Source organism: Ranitomeya imitator, chromosome 1 (assembly GCF_032444005.1).
Source record: "Ranitomeya imitator isolate aRanImi1 chromosome 1, aRanImi1.pri, whole genome shotgun sequence".
Lineage (NCBI taxonomy): Eukaryota > Metazoa > Chordata > Amphibia > Anura > Dendrobatidae > Ranitomeya > Ranitomeya imitator.
Window position 1 is genome coordinate 977,922,080 of NC_091282.1, and position 25,822 is coordinate 977,947,901.

Sequence of the window (25,822 nt, forward strand, 5' to 3'; positions counted from 1 at the left end):
TTTATATAAAAGTTTTTATTGTGTAAAAGCACCAAAACGTAAAAAAAAAAAAAAAAGATATAAATGAGGTATCGCTGTAATCTTACTGACCTGAAGAATAAAGCTGCTTTATCAATTTTACCACACGTGGAACAGTATAAACGCCCCCCCCCTAAAAGAAATTCAGGAATTGCTGGTTTTTGGTCATTCTGCCTCCCAAAAATCCGAATAAAAAGCGATCAAAAATGTCATGTGCCCGAAAATGGTACCAATAAAAATGACAACTCGTCCCGCAAAAAACAAGACCTCACATGACACTGTGGGCCAAAATATGGATAAATTATAGCTCTCAAAATGTGGTGATTCAAAAACTATTTTTTGCAAAACGCTATAAAAGTAAATCAAACCCCCCTTCATCACCCCCCTAGTTTGGGAAAAATAATAAAATTAAAAAAAATGTATTTATTTCCATTTTCCCATTAAGGTTAGGGCTAGGGTTAGGGTTGGGGCTAGGGTTTGGATTAGGGCTAGGGTTTGGATTACATTTATGGTTAGGATTAGGATTAGGGGTATGGTTAGGGTTATGGTTAGGATTAGGGGTGTGTTTGGGTTTCAGTTAGAATTGGGGGGTTTCCACTGTTTAGGCACATCATTAGGGGCTCTCCAAACGCGTTATGGCGTACGATCTCAATTACAGCCAATTCTGCGCTGAAAAACTAAAACAGTGCTCCTTTCCTTCCGAGCTCTCCCGTGCGCCCAAACAAGGGTTTACCCCAACATATGGAGTATCAGCGTACTCAGGACAAATTGGACAACAAATTTTGGGGTCCAATTTCTCATGTTACCCTTGGGAAAATACAAAACCGGGGGCTCAAAAATAGTTTTTGTGGAAAAAAAACACTTTTTTTATTTTAACAGCTCTGCGTTATAAACTGTAGTGAAACATTTTGGCGTTCAAAGTTCTCACAACACATCTAGACAAGTTCCTTGGGGGGTCTCGTTTCCAATATGGGGTCACTTGTGGGGGTTTCTACTGTTTAGGTACATCAGGGGCTCTGCAAATGCAACATGACGCTTGCAGACCAATATATCTAAGTCTGCATTCCAAACGGCGCTCCTTCCCTTCCGAGCTCTGCCATGCGCCCAAACAGTGGTCCCCCCCCAAATATGGGGTATCAGCGTACTCAGGACAAATTGGACAACAACTTTCAGGGTCCAATTTCTCCTGTTACCCTTGGGAAAAAAAATTGCTGGCTAAAAGATCATTTTGTGGAAGGAAAAAATTATTTTTTAATTTTCACAGCTCTACATTCTAAACTTTAGCGAAACAATTGGGGGGTAAAAATGCTCACCACACATCTAGAAAAGCTCCTTAGGGGGGGTCTTCTTTCCAAAATGGGGTCATTTGTGGGGGGTTTCCACTGTTTAGGCACATCAGGGGCTCTCCAAACGTGACATGGGTTCCGATCTCAATTCCAGCCAATTTTGCATTGAAAAGTCAAACGGCGCTCCTTCCCTTCCGAGCTCTGCCATGCGCTCAAACAGTGGTTTACCCCCATATATTCAGTATCAGCGTACTCAGGACAAATTGAAAAACAACTTTTGGGGTACAATTTGTCCTGTTACCCTTGGGAAAATAAATAATTTGGGGTAAAAAGATCATTTTTGTAAAAAAAAAAAGGATTTTTTTTTACGGCTCTACATTATAAACTTCTGTGAAGTTCTTGGGGGTTCAAAGTGCTCACCAAACATCTAGATTAGTTTCCTAGGGGGTCTACTTTCCAAAATGGTGTCACTTGTGGGGGGTTTCCACTGTTTAGGCACTTCAGGGGCTCTCCAAACGTGACATGGTGTCCGATCTCAATTCCAGCCAATTTTGAATTGAAAAGTCAAACGGCGCTCCTTCCCTTCCGAGCTCTGCCATGCGCCCAAACAGTGGTTTACCCCCACATATGGGGTATCGGCGTACTCAGGACAAATTGTACAATGACTTTTGTTGTCCAATTTCTCCTGTTACCTTTGGTAAAATAAAACAAATTGGATCTGAAGTAAAAATTTTGTGAAAAAAGTTAAATGTTCAATTTTTTTTAAATATTCCATAAACTCCTGTGAAGCACCTGAAAGGTTAATAAACTTTTTGAATGTGGTTTTGAGTACCTTGAGGGGTGCAGTTTTTAGAATGTTGCCACTTTTGAACATTTTGTGTCATATAGACCCCTCAAAGTCACTTCAAGTGTGAGGTGGTCCCTAAAAAAAATGGTTTTGCAAATTTTGTTGTAAAAATGAGAAATCGCTGGTCAATTTTTAACCCTTATAACTTCCTAACAAACAAAACTTTGCTTCCAAAATTGTGCTAATGTAAAGCAGACATGTGGGTAATGTTATTTATTAACTATTTTGTATGATATTACTATCTAATTTAAGGGCATAAAAACTAAAAGTTTAAAAATTGCAACATTTTCAAACTTTTCGCCAAATTTCCATTTTTTTCACAAATAAACGCAAGTCAAATTGAAGAAATTTTACCACTATTATAAAGTACAATATGTCACGAGAAAACATTCTCAGAATCACCAGGATCCGTTGAAGCGTTTCAGAGTTATGACCTCATAAAGTGACAGTGGTCAGAATTGAAAAAAATGCCCTGGTCAGGAAGTTGAAAACAGGCTTCGGGCTGAAGGGGTTAATCAGGTTTAACACATTATCATGAAACGGGAAAACCCCCAATTTCCTTCCTTCCAGATTACTAAACATAGAATCATGGATTGATTGTTGTTCTTTTGGAGTTTCGATTCCCAGGGTAGATGGGACAAGGTTAAGTAATTTCCCAACGTCTTCAGATAAGATTATGTTATGTTTGTGTGTGTGTAGCCCATTCACTATCCCCATCTATTCCCCAACCCCTGAAGATGGCTGGACCATCATTGTAAATACATCATTGTAAATACACACCTGTACTTTGCATCTCCCCCACCTCATTGTAGATTGTAAGCTCTCACGAGCAGGGTCGTCTTATTTTGCTTTAATTATTGTATTGTTAACGTTGTTACTTATGACTTTTGTGTTTGAAACTGTTAAACTGTAAAGCGCTGCGGAATATGTTGGCGCTATATAAATAAAGATTATTATTATTATTATAACACGTACGGGCGACCACACTCCATCTGAAGAGTCTAAGGCTGCCATCACACTAGCAGTATTTGGTCAGTATTTTACATCAGTATTTGTAAGCCAAAACCAGGAGTGGAACAATTAGAGGAAAAGTATAATAGAAACATATGCACCACTTCTGGATTTATCACCCACTCCTGGTTTTGGCTAACAAATACTGATGTAAAATACTGACCAAATACTGACCGTGTGACTGCAGCCTAAGTCTGAGTCCCCACCAGGTGGTATTTCCCCCGGTTCACCTTTAGATTCTATGTCAGAGGTTTGTGCGGGGGTAGAAGGTAGATCTTCGAAGCTATGCAACCCATGTTGTTTCATTTGCTCCTTTACTATGCTTTGTACTTCGTCCCCAACAATAGCCTTAATATTTTGGAGGAAAGATGAAGACTCCTTGGTCACAGTTTTTTCTATACACGGACGGCAGATCCGCTTCTCATATGCCCTAGGGAGGGCTTTATCACAGAGTGCACATACTCTATTCTTTTGCTTAGATGTAAATTTCTTTCCCTGCATACATAACACAGAAAGACAATGTTACTGATACGTTTTGCCTTACAAAGGCACTCACCCACCAGAACCTTAATACCATGGTAGGCTGTGGGTCTTCTGCTTGAACGACCAATTCCACTGGGTCTGCCATTCTGCAGGAGGCTATTGCCTTGCCGCTCCACCTTAAATATTACATGGTGGGGGCGGTGTGTGCGTCTCTGAAACTTCTCCCCTCCAGGAGTGTCAGCACACCGCTTCCTCTTGGCATGTGACGTCACTTCTGGTTTGAAACCGGAAGTTGTCCCATTCGCTTAGTGCCAGCTTCGTGATGGGCACGCCCCTTACCCCGCCCAGGCGCGGACGCAGCTCCAGGGGTTGTAAGTGACGCGCACCGACCCCGCTGCTCCCGCCGCAGGCCTTGGTCTCCGGACCAGTACTTTCAGAGGGGGATCCCTCCGCAAACAGCATCGTAGGCTCCCCGCAGGAACAGGAAACCAAACTAACTGAGGAGAGAGTTACCGCCCCCATCTTTTATCTCCACTGCAGGTTTCCTGTTCCTGGGGGCCGGAGCCATCTCTCATGTAACAGTGCTGTCATGGGGAAGGGAAAAACATAGATGCCAAATAATTTATATAACTCATTCATCATATCACTAAAAACATTGATGAAGAAATTCTGTAGTGTTGTAGGGGGCATTATGCTGCCCAGGCAATCACAGCGCCTTCACTGGATTTCCTTGTTCCCATAGAGCATCCTGGTGTCATCTATTCCCCAGCTAAGTATTGTTCACGCACCATGCCAGCCATGTGATGTCCAAATAAATGTTATTCATCAGACCAGGTCACCTACTTTTAGAAAGCTTCCATATGATGATCACATTATCACTGCCACTTATGTCAGTGGACATGGGTCAGCATGGGCACTTTGCCTGATCTACAACAAATTGCAGAGTACTGTGTGTTCTGTCACCTGCCCAGTGTTATCAGAATGGCAAAGAACAGGCATTTAACGCAGTTACATTATTATTATGGTATTACTAGATCGGCAATGTTCTCTTTTGTAAAGTGCACTACCCTTATTTACTACAGTCTCGCTCACTGACTGTACGGCAATCATGTCTGGAACTTGGCAGCTAATGTAAGGTAATACCATAAATTAGAAAATAGCTGACCCCTTAATCTTAAACCTCAAGATCTGGAATTAACATCGCTAGCAGTTTCAATACATTGGAGAATGAGTAGATATAATAGTGATGACAGTAGTAAATGTGAAAAGGAAAATGGTGACATCTGGTGGACAGCAGTAAGAATACACTGGGTCTACAACCCAGAGGGAATAAACGCAATTAGGAAAAAATAAAATCATAATTATGTACATGTTAGGCCTTGTTCAGATGTCGGTTTTTCCACAGGTAGAATACATACCCGTTATAATTTACAGAGCTGTTCACATTTTTGTGTTTTTATGAAAATAGTGTCCGCACAAATTAAAAACAAAAAAACTTGTCCGTTTTTTGTGACTCAAAGACAAAAATTACCCATACATATCTATGGGTCTGAATAAAAACAACAACCCACTGACAGAACACATTAACATCTGTGTGAAATCCATGTCAGAGTGGCTATATAATCCAGATAATAAAGTGGGCTGCTACAGAGTGAGAGCGATCATGGCGCCAAATGTATTCAGTCTCCTCCGGCTCAGCTGCAGCTTGTACTGAGCTACTGCCCAGCAGGGAGGAGGCACACTGAGGAGCAGTCAATCAGGGAAGGTAGATGGAAATTAAAGTGTTAAAAAGCAATATGCAGCACTTCCCATACAAATTATCAAAGTAAATACACCAGCCTCATCAGCTCTAAGATAGCCAATTAGGAATATATGTTTACTTTGTAAATTTTGAGTAAATACACAGATACCGCTCAAGACAGTCTTCAGTGCAGAGCAAATCAAAATCAAGTCTTCCTGACATTTTTTACGCTTTATTGTTCACAAACACAGGGGTCTTCAGCAGACCGCAAGGCCTTATGGCAACCCATCACGGAAGCACATGGAATGATACATACTGGAAATGCCGCAGTCACGTCGATATCGGCAGGAGGAGCGCCGCCTCACATGCGGCTGTTGGAGGCAGATGATGGCTAAATAGCACAGCAGTAACAGGATGGCAGCTTTGGCAGCAAGCAGGTAAAGTTTAATCATAGTGTTACAGATCGACAGCCTATGGATTTCCTTATTAACAAGACCTCTGCTTGCAGTCAGTTAGTAGAAATATTCTTATTTACATTAAAGGTTTGTGTAAAAGGCAACCCTGACCGCTCACGAAAGCATTAAGCTACTTACTGGTAGCGGCGTTTTTCAGAGGCCCATGACAGCACTACGAGAGAGGGGATCCGCCCTCCAGGAACAGGAAACCTACAGATACAAAAGGGCGGCACCTCTCCCTATGCATCAGTTGTATTTCAGAGCTTGAGAGGACTACCGCGGTTAGTAGCACACAAATATACATTATATACAGTTTATGTACAAAAATAATCCATCATACTGAACTATATACCACACGTGAGATCTATCTATCTCATTATATATACTATAGGAAGTGCAACCCCCACGTGAATAGGGAGGGAACTAAGGGTGCTGTCATGGGCCTCCGATAAACGCCGCTACCAGTAAGTAGCTTAATGCTTTATTCGGATTCCCATGACAGCACTACGAGAGAATTACAGAGATGTAAACTACCTTAGGGAGGGACTATAGCCTGCAGCACCCTTAACCCGAAGGTGAGATCAGAAGAGAACCCCAAGTCCAACCTATAGTGCTTGAAAAAGGTGGAAGGGGATGACCACGTAGCTGCCTTACATATCTGGTCGATCGACACTCCAGATCTTTCAGCCCAGGATGTAGCCATGGCGCGGGTGGAATGTGCCCTCAGATTCTGCGGAGCTGGACCTCTACCTGCAGTATAAGCCAGAGAGATAGCCTCCCTAATCCACTTCGCTAGCGTGTACTTTGAAACTCTAAGACCTTTCCTGGGACCTTGGAAGGATAGAAACAACGCATCCTCTCTTCCAAGCATCAGTGACTGATATATATTCTAATAGACATCTCCTAACATCTAATGTATGGAGTAACTCCTCTTTGGAATTAGAAGGATTAGGGAGAAATGACGGTAACACTATCTCCTGAGATCTGTGAAAATCTGAGGCCACTTTTGGTAAATAAGCTGGATCTGGTCTGAGGACTACTCTGTCCTGTAGAAATTCTGTATAAGGGGACAGCCTAGAAAGAGCCTGTATGTCTCCTACCCTACGAGCAGATGTAATTGCCACCAAAAACGCTGTTTTGAGGGATAGTAATTTAAGTGAGGCTGAATGTAAGGGCTCAAATGGTTCCTTAGTCAAGGCTCAAAGGACTAGATTGAGATCCCAAGGCATTGACCTATTCCTGTGTATAGGTCTGGATCTACTAGATGCTTTGATAAACCTTGATACCCAATAATTACCCGCAATGTTACAAGAAAATAGAGCCCCCATGGCTGATACTTGTACTTTTAGTGTACTTGTGGATAGATTTAGCTCTAGCCCCCTCTGCAGGAATTCTAGAATCTGGTTGATTGGTATACCCTCTTCAATATTAAAATTTGAAGAGGCCAGAAACTTCCTCCAAGTTCTAGAGTAGATCTTAGTTGTTATGTTTTTCCTACTCTTCATAAGGGTATCAATTGGGTTTGGAGAAAAACCTCTGCTTTTTAACAATGACCTCTCAAAAACCATGCCGTCAAATGGAGACCCTTCACTTGTGGATGGTTGATCGGACCTTGATGAAGTAAGTCCGGAATGTCCGGCAGCACCCAGGGGTCTTTCACGGACATGGTCCTGAGCCAGGAAAACCAAGCTCTTCTGGGCCAGAACGGAGCGATCAGTATGACTCTCGCTTGATCCTCCCTTATCTTTCTGACCACCAGCGGCAATAGATTGAGCGGGGGGAACGCATATGCCAATCGGAAATCCCATCTGATCAGGAAGGCATCCACTGCCAGTGTATATTCCCTGGGATTTAAGGAACAGAAATTTATCGTCTTTCTGTTGTGCTTGGTGGCAAATAAGTCCACTTCTGGATGACCCCACATGCGGACAATCCGGTTGAAGATCTTTGTGTTCAGAGACCAATCTCCTTGTTTTAAGGTGCTTCGACTTAGAAAGTCTGCTCTTATATTCTCTCTCCCTCTTATGTGAACTGCGGATAAAGATAGAAAATGGTTTTCTGCTGTCTGGAGCAGGCGATCCGCTACTTCCATCAGGGACTTGGAGCGTGTTCCACCCTGGTGATTCACATAGGCCACTGCCACCTGGTTGTCGGAGAGGATTTTGACATGGTGACCCTGTAGATATACGAGGAGTTCTTTAATTGAGAATTCAATTGCCATTAACTCCCTCTGATTGGAAGAGGCTGATGTTTGGGGATCCCATAAACTCTGGACTACTACGTCACCCATGTGTGCCCCCCACCCCGTGGGGCTGGCGTCCGTCGTAATTACCCGAGTCACTTGAGTCACCCAGGGAACTCCTGCTGACAGATTGTCTTCCTTCAGCCACCATCTAAGAGATGTCAGAACCTCTGGACTCAACGTCAACTGACCCTGCAAGGAACCTTGTAGGACTCTATCATAATTCAGTACGTCAAACTGTAAAGGTCTGGAGTGGAACTGTGCCCAACGGACGGCCGGAATACAGGAAGTTAGGGAACCTAACAAAGACATAGCCTGTCTAAGAGTCATGGTTGGTTTATTAATTGCTTTTAATACCTGTTGTTGGATATGGAGCAGTTTATCAGGTGGAAGACAGCATTGTTGGGACTCGGAATCTAACAGCAGCCCTAGAAATCTCTGGGTTTTTAGGGGTTGTAATCGGGATTTTTCATAATTTATAATCCAGCCCAGATGCTCTAGTTTAGACATAGCTGTTTTTACTTGAGCAAAGCAATGGTCTGCTGAGTTTCCAACTATCAGGAAATCATCCAGATAAGGGATTATGAGGATATCAAATTCACGTAAGTGTGCCATGACCTCCGCAACAACTTTAGTGAATACTCGGGGAGACGTTGAGAGGCCGAAGGGAAGGGCTCTAAATTGAAAATGTCGAACAACACCCCCCATAGACACTGCCACACGTAGAAACCTCTGAAAGTTCTCATGGATAGGAACATGATAATACGCATCTTTTAAGTCCACAACTACCATGAAGCAGTGTTTGAAGAACATTTTTATTGCAGAGCTGATTGACTCCATTTTAAATGTGGCCTTAACCAGGTATTCATTAAGTGATTTAAGGTTAATAATAGTCCTAAATGACCTGTCCGGTTTTTGAATCAGAAATAGAGGAGAGTAGAATCCACTCCCTCTTTCTGACTCTGGGACCTCAATCAGCACGTTTTTAAGGCATAAACTCACAACTTCTGCCTCTAAAGCCGTCTGTTCAATAGTGGAGGAACGTAAGGGGGTTAGCATAAACTTATCCCGAGGCCAGTGAATAAATTCCAATTTCAGGCCTTCTGAAATAATACCTCGGACCCAGTCACTATTTGAGATGTTAGTCCATGCGGAAGAGAAGGCTGACAATCTCCCTCCCACAGGGATTGCTAGTCATTGGTTCGGTTTCTTACGTTCTTTTGAGGAACGGCGGAACATGTTACCCGTACCTCTCCTGCGTCTATCCTCCCATCTAAAATTCTCTCTAGAGGGCGAGGATGCGCGCTTCCTTCCGCGACCAAATCTCCTCCTGTTGAATGGACGCCGATAAGAGGCTGATGACAAACTAGGGAATTTTTTCTTGTCATCTCCAGCCTTTTCAAGCAGCTCATCCAAGGTTGGCCCAAAGAGATATTCCCCTTTGCATGGAATAGCGCATAATTTGGACCTTGATTGAATGTCACCCGACCAACATTTCAACCACAGGGCTCTACGAGCCGCGTTGGAGAGTCCTGCTGCTCTGGCCGCCATTCTGACCGAATCGACCGACGCGTCCGACAGGAAAGCCGCAGCATCTTGAATCACCGTAAGCGCACTTAGAATAGAACTTCTGGAAGCGCCTTCTTTAAGCTGGGATTCCAACTGTTCCAGCCAGACCATTAGGGATCTGGCTGTACAAGTCGCAGCCACTGCCGGTCTCAAGGATCCGGCTGCCATCTCCCAAGTACCTTTAAGGAAGGTATCCGCCTTCCTGTCAAGAGGGTCTTTAAGGGATCCCATGTCCTCGAAAGGTAATGCGGCTCTCTTTGATGCCTTTGCCACCGCGGCATCTAATTTAGGGGCCTTGTCCCAGGTATCCACAGTCGTATCCTCAAAGGGATACCTGCGTTTTAAAGCTGGTGGTAATGAGCCTTTCTTCTCCGGTTTCTTCCATTCTCGGAGAATCAGATCTTGAATTTTATCATTCACCGGGAAGGATCTACGCTTCTTGTGTTCCAAGCCACTGAACATTAGCTCCTGACGGGAAAGCTGAGTCTTAGGTTCTTCTAGGCCCATCGTAGCTCTGACCGACTTAACTAATTTATCCACCCGGTCCAGAGGCAGACAGAATCGGCCAGATTCCTCTTCTGATGACGAGGAAGAGAGATTTGAGCCATAAGAACCTTCCTCTGACGAATCAGAGATCACCGAGGCTCTCTGTTTTGAACTTCCCGCCTGGGACATAGAACGCAGGGATTCCCTTACTTCTGTACGGATCATCTCACGTAGATTAGCCGTAGAAGCAGATTCTTCCGCTACCTAGGGGAGGACAATAAGGGTGATACCATCTATCTAGCCTGATGTCACTCAACCCCTCCACTCCTGTAGACCTCACCGTCTGTTGTATACAGGAGGCGCATAATTTTTTAGTATAAGAATCTGGTAACGGGACTTCACACAGGGCACACTCCTTATGTTTCGACTTTGCACTTTTCTTCCCCTAGAATGACAAAGTATAAGGGGCCCGCGTCACTGAGTGAGCATTCACGTAGATCTCTTACCAGTGTACGCCAACAAAGGTACCGGAACACGAGGGGGTTCTTTGCCAGTCGATGCTCTAGATCCCTGCTTGGATGAGCTTTTACGGCTGGACTGGTCACTCCTGGCATGCTCCTTCTCCGTGGGCTTTTGTCGCACCTCCTCCGACAGCTGAAGCTGCCGCTCACCATCACTCTCCATGATGTGGATGTGACCAAAGGCAGAGCTCTAAATCCAGCTCCTGCTTAAATCCCCCTCAGATCCGGTCAGCAGGCTGCCTGGCGCCACTCTCATTGGTTCCTGCTGATGAGGCTACAGCTGGGGGGTCAGCGCAGTGTGTGAGGAGTCCGGCGTTCAGGATCGATGGGCGCCGCCATCTTGGATGAACTGCGCATGCGCAGTTCCCCAGTGACCCGGAAGCGCCTGCTGACTCTGCCCCCTCGACGTCACTGCACCCGGAAACGCTCCAGCTAACGCTGAGAGCGATGCAGGACGCCGAAGAGCATGCAGCAGCGCTCCGGATAGCGTTCCCTTCCTGGCACCACCACCTCATCACCGCGCTGCACCTCACCACCTCCCTGCTGTCTACGTCACTGACGTGCAGTCCAGCCAGGACCACCGTGACGTCTTCCAGGGGCTTCCGCACCGGCCGAGGTAGGAGACCCCCCCGCTACCTGATTCGGTCCGGCCGGCCTGGGATCCATTACGAGATTCATCTGTAGGATCCTGTCCCTTCAGGAACAGGAAACCAACTGATGCATAGGGAGAGGTGCCGCCCTTTTGTATCTGTAGGTTTCCTGTTCCTGGAGGGCGGATCCCCTCTCTCGTAGTGCTGTCATGGGAATCCGAATAAAGAACCAAATTCTCACAAAAACAAAATCTAAGAAATCTGGTTACTTCTTAACCACAAAAACACAAGGTTCATACTTTATTATTTTCATAAAAACAGTTCAGAAATCTTGACTTATACAGCATAAATGACACTGTGGAGCCCAGTTGACACTTGCAAGCTTAACACATAAATAAAAAGTATAACAGGGACATTGCAGAATCGCACATATTCAGGTAATTCCAGAGAAATTACTTAATCACAGTCCATATTAAAGTTGAAATCCTTATAAAACTTTAGTACAAATTATACAAATCTTAAAACCAGCCCATTATGAACGGAAGGTAAAGGGCAGAAAGGACACTCGCTGCCTACAGCTTGGAGCCTTCCAGCAAGGGAAATCTCTCCACTTGTAGGTTGGAGACACACAGACACGTTGTTCAAAGGCAAAGATCACAAAATTAAAGAAGGCTTCGATGACAAAAACAATGACGACTATCGAGCTTCTAGTAATCTGTGCCACTGGAGGTCAAGAATGGTGGTTATTAGTGATGAGTGCAAGTGCTCGCTACTAGAGTTCGCCTAGGTTGCTCATGTACGCACCGAGTATCGCAGGTGCTTGAGTGACATGTTCGAGTTCCCGCGGCCACATGTGTTGTGGCTGTTAGACATAAGACCGACACAAAACATGCAGGCATTGCTTGACAAAACATGCAGCCGCAGGAATTCGAACATGTCACTCGAGCACCCGCGATACTCGGTGCGTACCCCAGCCCCGTAGACAAACTCAAGTAACGACAACTTGTGCTCATCACTCTTGGTTAGTCCACAACTTAAAATATGACCAAAGCCTACAATGCTGCCTCTCATCCCCCATCCTACAACATGCTTAAAAAAAGAACACATCACAATTAAGATACATTGTCTTGTCTCAGGCAGAGTATACAGGGACGAGTGGATACTGACATCTGTCACGCACTGCCCCTGAGGTCCTGAAATAGGCATAATATAATGTCTCGGTTCTTCAAGAAGTGTTCATGATGCATTAAAATAAAATTCAGGAGAAGAGGGAAAAAAATATCCCAATAGTGTAAAAAGACTCAACTACGTGTGAAAACTGTTGCCACACCGTACATCTTTAGGCACTAGGTGAGCATTCACTCAAACGCCTTGATAATTGCATTATTTTCTGAATCCATTTCTAGCCTTGGGTGATAAACTGCAATAGTGGCAACCAGGAGACTAACATTTGCTTAGGCAGAAAATGCACATTATGGAGACAATGGCTGCAGCACTGTATAAACCAGTCCTCAAGAGCCACCAACAGGTCATGTTTTCAGGATTTCCTTAGTATTGCACAGGTGATGGAATTATTGCCTTTGAAGGTGATGCAATTATCACCTGTGCAATACTAAGGAAATCCTGAAAACATGACCTGTTGGTGGCTCTTGAGGACCAGAGTTGGGGGAACACTGGTATAAACCATACTGTAACAGCAAACACAGGGAGCACAAAGCATTAGCAGAGCAAAAGCTCCCAACTGATTTTTCACAAGCAAGGTGCAACAAATCTCCCTATAGTCTTTACTCATTTAGCAGAGATCAGTATGTGGCACTCCGCAGCTTTGTGAAAGTCACCACCATAGGGCAAACAAGGTTGCAGAGTTTTGATGCAGATACCGCACCCAGAGTCTTAGAGAAAGTACAATGCAATGCATATACGTGGGGCTTGGAAGGTGAGACCAACGCTCAGATTGTACCTGTATAAAATAAACAGGAGAAAGTGACGGTCACCAGTCCTACATCAGGGATAGTACACTTATTAGTGGCTGATGGAGCCGACAGAATGTGTTTGAGACCAGAATGAAGTCCATCCATTAAAAACCTAAAGCTTCATGAATACAGATACTGCACTAGATCATTGTTGGTATGTGTTAGATATTGCTGCCTTGAGGAATTGGCAGCATAAGGACCAGTCAGCAGCGTTCCCAACCTCTACCCCCCACTAACTACGGAAGTGGCACTTACAGATCACGGAGAACAGCCAGCAGTATGATAGGATCACAGTATACCACAAGCACAGGACTGATATACTGTCAGGCACATCACATCCCCATCCATACCCCAGGTATTTGCATACTAATAGTGAACTAGTTTACTTTAACCTGAAGCACTTCAGTAAAAACTTCCTTCTGATATCTCAGCTTCAGCTAATGTAGTATGGCGAGAGAGACCAAGTCCTCCACAAAAGCTTCAAAAAGGCACATGGAAAAGGTGAGGCCACAAAACAGACATCACCTTTTTAAAAACTGTATAGAAAAGTCATAAAATACCATTCCCTAACAGTCTATTTTTTTATATGCCACCATGCTGTTGACTTTATGGATTGTAGTAGTGAAGGAGCGAAGCCGAACTTCTTCAGAGTTGGAGACAAACTGAGGGCCAGACTCTTCCCACTTCACTGGGACTTCTGAATCTTTGTCTGTGTAGATCAGCAAGTCAAAAGCACCTGTATGGTAAGAGAGAAAATGCTCAGCAACCAGCAAGAAATGTATATTGTTTCCACATATGCCCGTAGTGGTGCGGCAGAAAGCTATACCTCCCCAGCAATAACAATGGAGCGTCAACACACAGCATACCCCCTATGGCACCTTGTGACCAAACTAGGACTCACAGGGGTGTTAAACGTTATATAAAATGATGGACAGCCTGGGACAGCTCAGTGTCTCACAGCTTTCAGTATCACCTCTATGCTGATGACACAGATCTACCTCGCTGGACCAGACATCACCTCTTTACTAATCAGAATCCCACAATGTCTGTCTTCTGTTTCATCTTTCTTCTCTGCTAGGTTTCTAAAACTTAACATGAATAAAACAATCATCATCATCTTCCCCCCCCCCCCCCCCCCCCATCTCACAAACCACCAACAGGCCTATCCATTAAAGTCAATGGCTGCTCACTCTCCCCAGTTCTGTGAGCTTGCTGCCTCAGGGCAACCCTTCACTCTGACCTCTCCTTCAAACCACACACACAAGCTATTTCCACTTCCTACAGACTCCAACTCATTTCACAGATTTCCTTAAAAAAGAATCTGCAAAAAACACTAGTGCATGCCCGCATCTTCCGCCTTGACTACTGCAACCTCCTGTGTGGCCTCCCCTCTAACACGGCTCCAATCTATACTAAACTGTGCTGCATGACTAATCCACCTGTCCGTCCGCTATTCCCCAGCCTCTCCTCCCTGTCAGTCCCCATTGCCCAGAGACTCAAGTTCAAAACATTAACTATGGCATACAAAGCCATCCACACACCTGTAGAATAGCCTACTGGTACTTACCTGCACATAACCTCCAAACCTCACAAGACCTCCTACTCTACTCCCCTCATCTCTTCTTCCCACAATTGCATAAAAGTTTTCTCTTGTGCATCCCCCCTACTCTGGGATGCTCTACCCCAACAGACTCTCGCCTACCGTGGAAACCTTTAAATAGGAACCTGAAGCCAACCTCTTCCAACAAGCCTACACTCATCCCTTGTTGACCGAGACCTCAGGGACAGGGTACTCTTTCCTCTTGTACCATTCAGTGACTCGTTTTGTTCAAGATTATTGTACTTTATTATGTACACCCCTTTTCACATATAAAGCGTCACGGAATAATAATAATCATCTATGGTGTTTTATTAGACTGGCAAGCCAAAGACACTTTATCCCAAAAAGGTTACTTCCTTATACACTACTTACATGCAGTCTCCAGGAGTGGAAGGAAAGTTACTGTGGCTGTGATCTGCCGGATAACGGAGCGGATTTCTTCCTGAATAACTTTTGGAGACTTGTCTCTGACAATGCTGAAACAGAATGCATATTTATAATGAGAAAATGTCAACTAATGTGTCCCACTGAACAGGTTTGGCCCTATATACTACTATGAAAGTTTCCAAGCAATTTTTAGGCTTCCATGCCCAGGAATGTCCCGACATGTAACTTACCTGTCATCCTTCACAGCTTTATCACATTCTATATCAAACTGCCATCGTTCAAGAATTTCACTGTTGTCGATGCTGGAAATCACCACCACTAGCTTCTGGACTTGACATTTGTACAGCCAATCTGAAGACAGGAGACAAGTTACCAGATTAGAACAAACACATTATAGGCTCCGCATATAGTAACTTGTGGGCTCGGATTGCGTGAAGAAGTTACCTGCAGCACAGAACAACCAGTTAATGCCTAAATAATCCCAGTAGGAACTTAAAGGGAACCTGTCAGCAGGGTTATGCATAGTAACCTACAGACAGTGTCAGGTCGGCACAGTTATACTGAATAAAATGATATCTTGGTTGATGAAATTCATCTTGTGATTGTTCTATAATCCTTATTTTCAGTTTTGTGTTAATGATACGCCCGTGTCCTAGGGTGGGGTGGGGGTATGTGGTGCTCTGTTTATATATTCATAATACAGACTGCTGACAGGTCACTGATCCCTCACTGACCTGCCCCCAAGTTTGGATAATGAATACCATCACGTAGTGAAGAAAAAAAAAAAAAAAACTTCTGCTGGCAGTTGCCGGCCGTGGCACCTGTGCTGCAGCATAATCGCATGTGTAATGTGCACTTTTATCCTTTTGCAGATTTACTTGAGCAAGGGACAAAAAAATAAATAAAAAAAATCATTTTGAAAATGGCGCCCGCTGTGCTTGCGCAGTAGCAGCTATAGGTTTGTATAGAGATCCGATAGCGGCTGTTGCGCGGGTGGCGCTATCTCGCTGGAGAAAAAAACAAACAAAAAAAGTGCACCTTGATGACGCTGCCCGCACCTGTACAGTAGCAGCTCTAGGAGATCACCTAGAGCTGCTACTGCGCAGTTAGTGCCATCTTGGTGGAGGACATTTTTTTTTCTCCTACTCTAGTGCAGCGCCCCAGAGACCTGGTCGTTGCAGCATAGCGCTCTGCCGCTAAGGGGAGCAGCGGTACGTCTGATGGCACTAAGGAGTTCTCCTGACCAGGTATCACTAGAACACATTACACTTCACACTCCGGCCACTAGGGGAGAAAAAGGCTTTATTTATTGGGCCACTCCTCACACTGGTATAACTAGGGGCTGGGGAGGAAGTTAGTCAGAAGCTGACTGGGTTAGAACCAGGCAACATCCCGTGGCAGGGGGTGTTGCAGGGAGAAGGCACAGGGGGCCCCTGTCGGGCGTGGGAACCTGGCAGGTGCCTAGCGAACAGAACAGAACGTAACGGAACCGCGCCTGCACACCCTGCGGCGGTATCCTAAGAAAAAGACACGAAGGGAAGGATATTGTGGAAACGTGTAAATGAGATTAAGCACAAAGGAGAGCCAGTAAGATTCGTGCCGTGAGAGAGAGAGAGGCAACATCTTACTGAGGCGCGTAGTCGGTGGCCGGAACACCGTAGGAGTAACTGACTTCAGGCCTTACTTCAAACTCCGCTGGACAGTTAGTCATAGGCTGGCTGTCTACCTTACTACACCTATGAAGACATAGGGGGCAACATTGGGAGAGGGGCGTCTCTAGGGTCCCGGAAGACCTCCAAGCCTTCCCGTCATACGGGTGGCGTCCTAGCCAAAACATACCTGGGGGACGTTAGAAACTAGTAACATCTGGAACCAAAGAACGAGAGAGTAAGCTGTAGAGAACGAACGAACGAGAACAGCAGTTGTGAGGACTATTCCGAATGCTCAGCAGGATAGGACTACAACACAGGCGCTATTGGTAGGCAACGATTTCCATCTGCGAAGGAAACTCTGGATGTGCCCATCAGACCGGCCGGTCTCTGAGAGCCCTGTTAAACGTACTCTGGATTGAGGATCCTGAAGCCTTCAGTAAAGAGGTAAAGAGACTGCAACCTTGTGTCCTCATTATTGACTGTACCTCACACCATCACCATCCACCTTACTGGGAAGCCCTGGGGACATACTTCACTTGTGGGAAGGTATACCATCCAGCTGCCATTCCATCACCCCAGTGGACCCCATAGCAGCGTCGGTCACCCTGACTGGACACCACAGGTGGCGTCACGAACTCCTGACAGACTGTTTCACTATCTTCATTGGATGCCCCTTAGCAGGGTCACGGACCGGGTCTAGCCACCGTGACAGCCTCAGAACCGAACCAGAGAGGCCCGGTACCGAAACGCGTGGCCCTGTGTCTGGGGGCGCTCTACTAGCAAGATGGCGCCACCTGCACAATAGCAGCTATCGGATCTCTATACAAACAGATAGCTGCTACTGTGCAGGTGCGGCGGACGCCATTTTCAAAATGATTTTTTTCCCCTTGCACAAGTAAATCTGCAAAAGGGATAAAAGTGCACATTACGCATGCGATTATGCTGCAGCGCAGGTGCCACGGCCGGCAACTGCCAGCAGAAGGGTTTTTTTTAATTCAGTATGTGATGGTATTCATTATGTAATCTAGGGGGCAGGTCAGTGAGGGATCAGTGACCTGTTAGCAGTCTGCATTGGGGCAGTCTCACACGTCGAGATAATTCCGGTACCGGGGGAAAAAAAAAAAAAAAAAAAAAAAAAAAAAAATCGGTACCGGAATTATCCGTGTCCGTGTACCCCTACGTTTTTGTGGCACATCAGTGTGGCACACGTGTGCCGCCCGTGTGCCCACTGGGTACCACACGCACCGTGCTGGGTACCACACGTACCAGCATCTGGTGCTGAAGCCCCATTCATATCTTCCCTGCAGCAGCGTTTGCTGCAGAGAAGATATGAATAATAGTGTATAAAATAAAGATCTTCCCCCTGCCCTCCCACCCCCTGTGCACCCACCCACCCCCTGTGCGCCCCCCCCCCCCCGCTGTTCGGAAAATACTCACCCGGCTCCCTTGTTGGCTGTCGCTTCTTCCTGTTCTGGCCGCAGCTTCTCCTGTATGCGGTCACGTGGGGCCGCCGATTACAGTCATGAATATGCGGCTCCACCCCTATGGGAGGTGGAGCCGCATATTCATTACTGTAAATGAGCGGCCCCACGTGACCGCATACAGGAGAAGATGCGGCCAGAACAGGTAGAAGCGACAGCCAACGAGGGCGCACAGGGGGTGGGAGGGCGTGGGGCACATAGATCTTTATTTTAAACACACATTCATATCTTCTCTGCAGCAAACGCTGCTGCAGGGAAGATATGAATCGCGGCTTCAGCACCAGTGGGGGGGGGGGGGGGGGGAAGGGACAGCGCTTAATGTAGCGCTGTCTCCTGCACGGCACACAGACTGCACACGGACAACGTCCATGTGCAGTACGTGCTTTACACGGTCCCACTGACTTTAATGGGTCCGTGTAATACGTGCGCTCCCACGAACACTGACATGTCTCCGTGTTTGGCACACGGAGACACGGTCCGCAAAAAAAAAAAATCAATGACATCTGCACAGATGCATTGATTTTTATGTGTCTACGTGTGTCAGTGGCTCTAGTACGTGAGGAAACTGTCACCTCCCGTACCGGTGCCACTGACGTGTGAAACCGGCCTTATGAATATCCAATCGGAGCACCACCTACACCAACCCCACCCTAGGACACGGGCGTATCATTAACACAAAACTGAAAATAAAGATTAAAAAACAACCACAAGACGGATTTCATCAACCAAGGCATCATCTTAATCAGTATAACTGCACAGATCTTACAGTATGTGGAGGTTACTGTACACTATCCTGCTCACAGGTTCCCTTTAAGAAGAATTAAAGTCACAGTTTGCAGATGAATGTTCTGTGACGGCAATCCATTTCATGTCTATCACTGGAGCACTATGGCCCAGATTGATCAAGACCTGTGATTTTCTTGCCACTCTTCATGAGGGGAGAGTACGAGTCACACCCTCCTGATTCAGTAAAAGCTTCAGGTGGCATACGGCACGCAACAAATCTGACTCTAGTCCTTAACTGGAGTAAGATTTCTGGAGGAAGGCACGCCGCAGTGTGTAATGGATTAGACTAGCTGTTTTGTCACACAGCCGTTGCGCCCAGCTACATTAATTTTTGCACAGCAAGAAGAAACTGGGGTAAAAATGCCAAGTGGCAAATTTGTTTTTAACATAACTTGTTCAAAAATTGTGTGACTTTTCAAAGCTTTCTACATTAGGTTTCTGGCAAAAAAAAAAAGCTTTGCTGATGAATTGGGGCCAATGTTTTTCCAGTGATTAAAATGTTCTACATGTCACTGATACAATGATTTGTCATTGCCGGGAGTTTCACCTCTGACACCCAAGGATAGCTAACCTGATGAAGTATCTACAGTACATCTCTACCAAATAAAGCTGCAGAAGACCAAAGAGGTACAGCAGGCAAAGCTGTCTGCGACTGGCATTGGAGACAGGCCGCAGATTATGGAACCACTGATGTTACTTTACAGGAGTTTAAATGCAAAGTGAAACATTTCTGGTTCATCAAGTAATGGAACCAAAAGCCATCCTTCTATAGCAGGTTACACAAAGCTGCCCCGAAGGGTAGAAATGTTATACTGATTTGTCAGAAGATAACCCATGCGGATCCAGGCTCTGGGTCCCAAGTTTTCACTAAAACGAGTGACTTCCTTTTTTATAACATTCAGCAGTAACTATACCCATAGCTAAATCAAAGAGGCAAATGATGGATTCACGGGAGCTCATCAACAGCTATCCAGAAAGCAGCTTTTGCCTATTTAGCAATCAAAACGAGTCAAGAGATTTGATTTTTGAAGGCGCTGTTATTCTTTACTGGAAAAATGAAACCCAAAACCACAGAGGGGTGTGTATAGTCCTGGTCCAACACGGTACCTTTCAGCTGCTCCACTACTGTATTCAGGTAGTTCTTAAGATCTGGGTCTGTGGAGATGAGCAGGGTAAGGCCATACTTCTGTGCACGGGTAAAAGTCTCCGCTGGATAAATCCCACGCTGATATAAAATACTATTAATGCCAAAATCTGAGAAGAGAAATTCATGGTTACAATAAGGAAACCAACTACACGAGGACAAGTAAGCAGTGGAAGCCTTATCTTCCCGTATAGTATCTAATATTAGAGAATTTGACAAAAATCTATCTATTGCGTAACCTTTTGATAACTAGGGACATTTTTGTCTTTATAATAGCTTATTAGTGTATATATTTCATCAACTACTATTTACAGTTGTTTAACAGTACTTGAGTGTCTCAAGCAATAATATTATATTGCCAATAATACACACACAAAAAACAAACAAACAAACAAACAGGAAGTTCCTATTCACAGTGTGCGGGTGGGGCACATTTTACTTTCACTTTGCAAGCCAACATAAGATCTTAAAGGGAACCTGTCACCCCGTTTTTTGAGATTGAGCTATAAATACTGTTAAATAGGGCCTGCGCTGTGTGTTCCTATAGTGTATGTAGTGTACCCCGATTCCCCATGTATGCTGAGAAATAACTTACCAAAGTCGCCGTTTTGCCTGTCAATCAGGCTGGTCAGGTCGGGAGGGCGTGGTGACATCGCTGGTTCTTCCTCAGCTTTACGTTGGTGGCGTAGTGGTGAACAAGCAGCGCGCGATCTTTGTTTGCATCTTTAGTTTGCATCTCGGCTTTGGGAAAATGGCCGCCGCGATCTCTAATGCGCACGCGCGGCATCCCGCGGCCATTTTCCTGAAGCCCCGTGCAGCAGAGCACTCGATCTGCGCACGCGCGGCCCCAGGAAGATGGCCGCCCCCACCGACGAAAGGGATGACAGCGCAGATCGCGCGCTGCTTGTTCACCACTACGCCACCAACGTAAAGCTGAGGAAGAACCAGCGATGTCACCACGCCCTCCCGACCTGACCAGCCTGATTGACAGGCGAAAACGGCGACTTTGGTAAGTTATTTCTCAGCATACATGGGGAATCGGGGTACACTACATACACTATAGGAACACACAGCGCAGGCCCTATTTAACAGTATTTATAGCTCAATCTCAAAAAACGGGGTGACAGGTTCCCTTTAAGTAGTGATGATAAAATCCGAGCATCTGGGAGTGCTTGTATATCATGTTCAAGTTCCTGTGACTGCATGATTTGCAGCCTCAACACATGCGGGGATCAAACACAGTGAGATACGGCCGAGTCTCGCTGGTTAAAAACAAGCTCTGGCACCGGCACTCCAGAGCGGAGCGTGCAGCTCCATGTATTGCTATGCGGCCCCATCTCTGCTCTGGAGTGCCGGTGCCAGAGCTTGGTTTTAACCAGCGAGACTCGGCCGTATCTCACTGTGTTTGATCCCGGCATTAAGGAGCTTTCGGCGGCAGAAGTGTGGCGAGGCCTGGTGTCCGCATTTAGCATCATTGCTTTCCTAGCAGCCATTTTCCTGTAGCCATGGGCCACCTCAAGCAGCGGGCGTGTAGATTGGGATTTTGGCCCAGCTGAGTACTCTATCACCCGACGCCTGTGACAGGCGGTAACCTTTTTTACGCTGGCCATTGCTGTCATCTGATGGTGTGGGAACAGACATGCTCCAAGCATGAACCGGACCAATGGAAAGATGACAGAATATTTAAAAGTATATATATTTTATTCCAAAGCAATAGAGAAAACCATAAAATACACAAGAGTAAAATCATAAATATGTATATTTTACATGTGCACATATCAAGAGAAACATAATGCAATATTCAATTGCAGAGGGCAGGTCAATTTATATTATATACTAAATATCCCAGTGGGCAAAACAAGTATCCAGAAAGAATGGGAACCATATACTGCATATACTATAGAAAGTGACAAAAACACCGAAAAAATGATTGTGTAGATAAAAATCAGAAAATATATATCATACGATGTGAATATATCAAAAATACAATACATGCTGCTGGCCAATCAGAGGCCAGACACTGACATTGGCATGCACGTGGCGGGGCACATAGCAGTGATGTCCCGCGCTCCAGTCACAGGCAGCTGCGGCGCCATGCTACGGGGAGGGGCGGCCGAGGGCTGCGCGCCATGCTACGGGGAGGGCGGCCGAGGGCTGCGGCGCCATGCTACGGGGAGGGCGGCCGTGAGTTGCGTCGCCATGCTACGGGGAGGGGCGGCCGAGGGCTGCGGCGCCATGCTACGGGGAGGGGCGGCCGAGGGCTGCGCGCCATGCTACGGGGAGGGCGGCCGAGGGCTGCGGCGCCATGCTACGGGGAGGGCGGCCGTGAGTTGCGTCGCCATGCTACGGGGAGGGGCGGCCGAGGGCTGCGGCACCATGCTACGGGGAGGGCGGCCGAGGGCTGCGGCACCATGCTACGGGGAGGGCGGCCGTGGGTTGCGTCGCCATGCTACGGGGAGGGGCGGCCGAGGGCTGCGGCGCCATGCTACGGGGAGGGCGGCCGAGGGCTGCGCGCCATGCTACGGGGAGGGCGGCCGTGGGTTGCGTCGCCATGCTACGGGGAGGGGCGGCCGAGGGCTGCGGCACCATGCTACGGGGAGGGCGGCCGAGGGCTGCGGCACCATGCTACGGGGAGGGCGGCCGAGGGCTGCGCGCAATGCTACGGGGAGGGCGGCCGTGGGTTGCGTCGCCATGCTACGGGGAGGGGCGGCCGAGGGCTGCGGCACCATGCTACGGGGAGGGCGGCCGAGGGCTGCGGCACCATGCTACGGGGAGGGCGGCCGAGGGCTGCGCGCCATGCTACGGGGAGGGCGGCCGAGGGCTGCGCGCCATGCTACGGGGAGGGCGGCCGAGGGCTGCGCGCAATGCTACGGGGAGGGCGGCCGTGGGTTGCGTCGCCATGCTACGGGGAGGGGCGGCCGAGGGCTGCGGCACCATGCTACGGGGAGGGCGGCCGAGGGCTGCGGCACCATGCTACGGGGAGGGCGGCCGAGGGCTGCGCGCCATGCTACGGGGAGGGCGGCCGAGGGCTGCGCGCCATGCTACGGGGAGGGCGGCCGTGGGTTGCGGGCCATGCTACGGGGAGGGCGGCCGAGGGCTGCAGCACCATGCTACGGGGAGGGCGGCCGAGGGCTGCAGCACCATACTACGGGATAATTGCATTACAATTAAGGGGTCACTGCAGTGTTTTCCTGCAAGTAGATGTGAGGCCATTGGCTGCTGCAATCGGCACAAGCTCAGGGCACGGAGGAGTGCGCTGCCGGCGCTAGCGCGGGGCACGCTGCCTGCCAGCAACAGAGAGGGGCGCGCTGGCTGCCGGCGATAGAGAGGGGCGCGCTGGCTGCCAGCCATAGAGAGGGGCGCGCTGGCTGCCGGCGATAGAGAGGGGCGCGCTGGCTGCCGGCCATAGAGAGGGGCGCGCTGGCTGCCGGCCATAGAGAGGGGCGCGCTGGCTGCCGGCGATAGAGAGGGGCGCGCTGGCTGCCGGCCATAGAGAGGGGCGCGCTGGCTGCCGGCGCTAGCGCGGGGCACGCTGCCTGCCAGCAACAGAGAGGGGCGTGCTGGCTGCCGGCGATAGAGAGGGGCGCGCTGGCTGCCAGCCATAGAGAGGGGCGCGCTGGCTGCGGGCACTAGAGAGGGGCGCGCTGGCTGCCGGCCATAGAGAGGGGCGCGCTGCCTGCCGGCGATAGAGAGGGGCCCATTGGCTGCCGGCACTAGCGCAGCCGCATCATGGCGAGCGCATCCGAACAGCAGCTGTGACACACGCGGAAACTCACAGAAGAACTCGGACACGATGTCGGCGCTGCCCTTCAGTGTGATGCCTTCCTTGGTCGCCAGAGCCGCCATGGCCAGTGCTCCCTAATAGCGGCTCAGCGATGACTTCAAGAAATCGCGCCTTCCACTTCAACCACAGACGTATTCACGCCACGTACAGCGCTGCTGGCTTTCCTTTGGCTCGTCGAGTTTGGTGGATGACGTCATGCGTACGGCATTAAACTGCGGCCGACATTTTTAGTAAGGGCAAATTCAACTTTTCTGCTTGTTTTGCTAGTTAGAATATTCGATTTTTCCTAGTGGCTGTGTAATCTGCTGTGTGAGCTCATCTGCCCGTTGTAAACACGACGCATTTGATGCACATGTGCACTTTCGCTGTTATTTCGAGCTGCCAATTATTATAGATGAAATTGGTAAGACAGCGCCACCTAGCGGCCACTATTCATATTGCTTAGACACTATCAGAAACTAATGCTTTTTTAAAAAAAAAAAAAACATCCTGTAATAGCTGTGTGCATATTTTGCAAAGTTTACTGAGTTTGTTTTTGTCTTGTTATGTTTAATAATACGCATCACATTATGAACAATCACAACTATTACATTTTGATAGCCTGATCCTTCTTTCCCTTAACATGGTCAGTCATGCGGCCCCCTGACATCAGATCAGTCGGCCGATCTTGCAAAAATCAGGGGGGCTTTAGTTTACAACAGTTGTTAGATGAAAACTTTTCAATGATTTATTTTACAATATCACTTGCAGTAGCAATGTATAGAGGCTCTGTCACCAGGGCAAATTAGCCAATTTTTTGCTTTTGCTGAGTAATCCGTTCTTTTTTAAATCAATTAAAGGACTTTATTTTGGGTGCTGTCTTTTTATACAACATGACTATGGGGTTAGTAATGGGGGCGTCTTATTGACGCCTCTCCATTACTAATCTCGGAGCTTGATGTCACCTGACAATACAAAGGTGACATCAACCCCCCAAACTATCACCCCACTTGCCACCGCTACAGGGCCAGTGGGAAGAGTGAGGCTAAGTGCCAGAATTGGTGCATCTTATAGATGCGCCTTTTCTGGGAAGTGTGAGAGATGATGTTTTTAACCTGGGGGGCAATATCCATGGCCCCTTCCTAGGCTATTAATATGAGCCCGCAGCTATCTGCATAACCTTTGCTGGTTATTAATTATGGGGGAGCCATTTTAATGGCCAGTAAAGGCTAATTATACAGCTGTAAGCTGATATTAATAGCCTGGGAAGCTCCATGGCTATTACCCCCTTCTCGTGCTATAAACATCGGACCCCAACCGTCAGCGTTCTCTCTTCTGGTTAAGGAAATTATGCAACTTGTGCGACTCTCGGCAGGGAGACTTGGACCTATTTTTATACATTTAGTGTGACTCCAGTCTGAGGCTGAACCTCATTCAGTCTTTATTTTGTTCATATACGGTAACATAGCATATTCAGTGCAGACTTTCCTTTTACTACATAAGCATGGTCTATGAAAGGCCTGATTACTTTGCATTGAATTCTGAACATCAGCTGATGTGATGAGGAAATAGACACAGAACTATCACCTAAACCATAATCATTTTGCGCCAGAGCCTGTTTTCGCCTTCGTGACCGGCCAATTTTTTCAATTCGGACCACTGTCACTTTATGTGGTGATAACTCTGGAATGCTTCAACGTATCCCACTAATTCTGAGACTGTTTTTTGTGACATATTGTACTTCATGATAGTGGTAAAATGTGTTCGCTATAACATGAGTTTATTTC

The 25,822-nt window shown here is 47.1% G+C and overlaps 1 protein-coding gene across 1 annotated transcript; it reads right to left on the bottom strand.

The window, feature by feature from the left end:
- Positions 1–11,514: 11,514 nt before the first annotated feature.
- MAD2L1 (mitotic arrest deficient 2 like 1) lies at positions 11,515–24,202 on the bottom strand. Its single transcript, XM_069743876.1, has 5 exons — positions 24,049–24,202; positions 20,236–20,382; positions 15,440–15,560; positions 15,195–15,298; positions 11,515–13,958 (listed from the first exon to the last, which is right to left on the bottom strand). Exons 1-5 carry the CDS (start codon positions 24,116–24,118, stop codon positions 13,789–13,791), a joined length of 612 nt encoding a protein of 203 aa, XP_069599977.1. The 5' UTR covers positions 24,119–24,202; the 3' UTR covers positions 11,515–13,788.
- Between the last annotated feature and the right edge of the window lie 1,620 nt (positions 24,203–25,822).

Excerpts from the sequence above, each read along its gene's own strand:
- MAD2L1 (XM_069743876.1), bottom strand. The coding sequence starts at position 24,118 with ATGGCGGCTCTGGCGACCAAGGAAGGCATCACACTGAAGGGCAGCGCC. Across the intron at positions 15,299-15,439 it reads AAAGCTGTGAAGGATGACAG|CATTGTCAGAGACAAGTCTC; the intron begins GTAAGTTACATG and ends ATTCTGTTTCAG. Across the intron at positions 13,959-15,194 it reads TCCACTCCTGGAGACTGCAT|GTGCTTTTGACTTGCTGATC; the intron begins GTAAGTAGTGTA and ends CTTACCATACAG.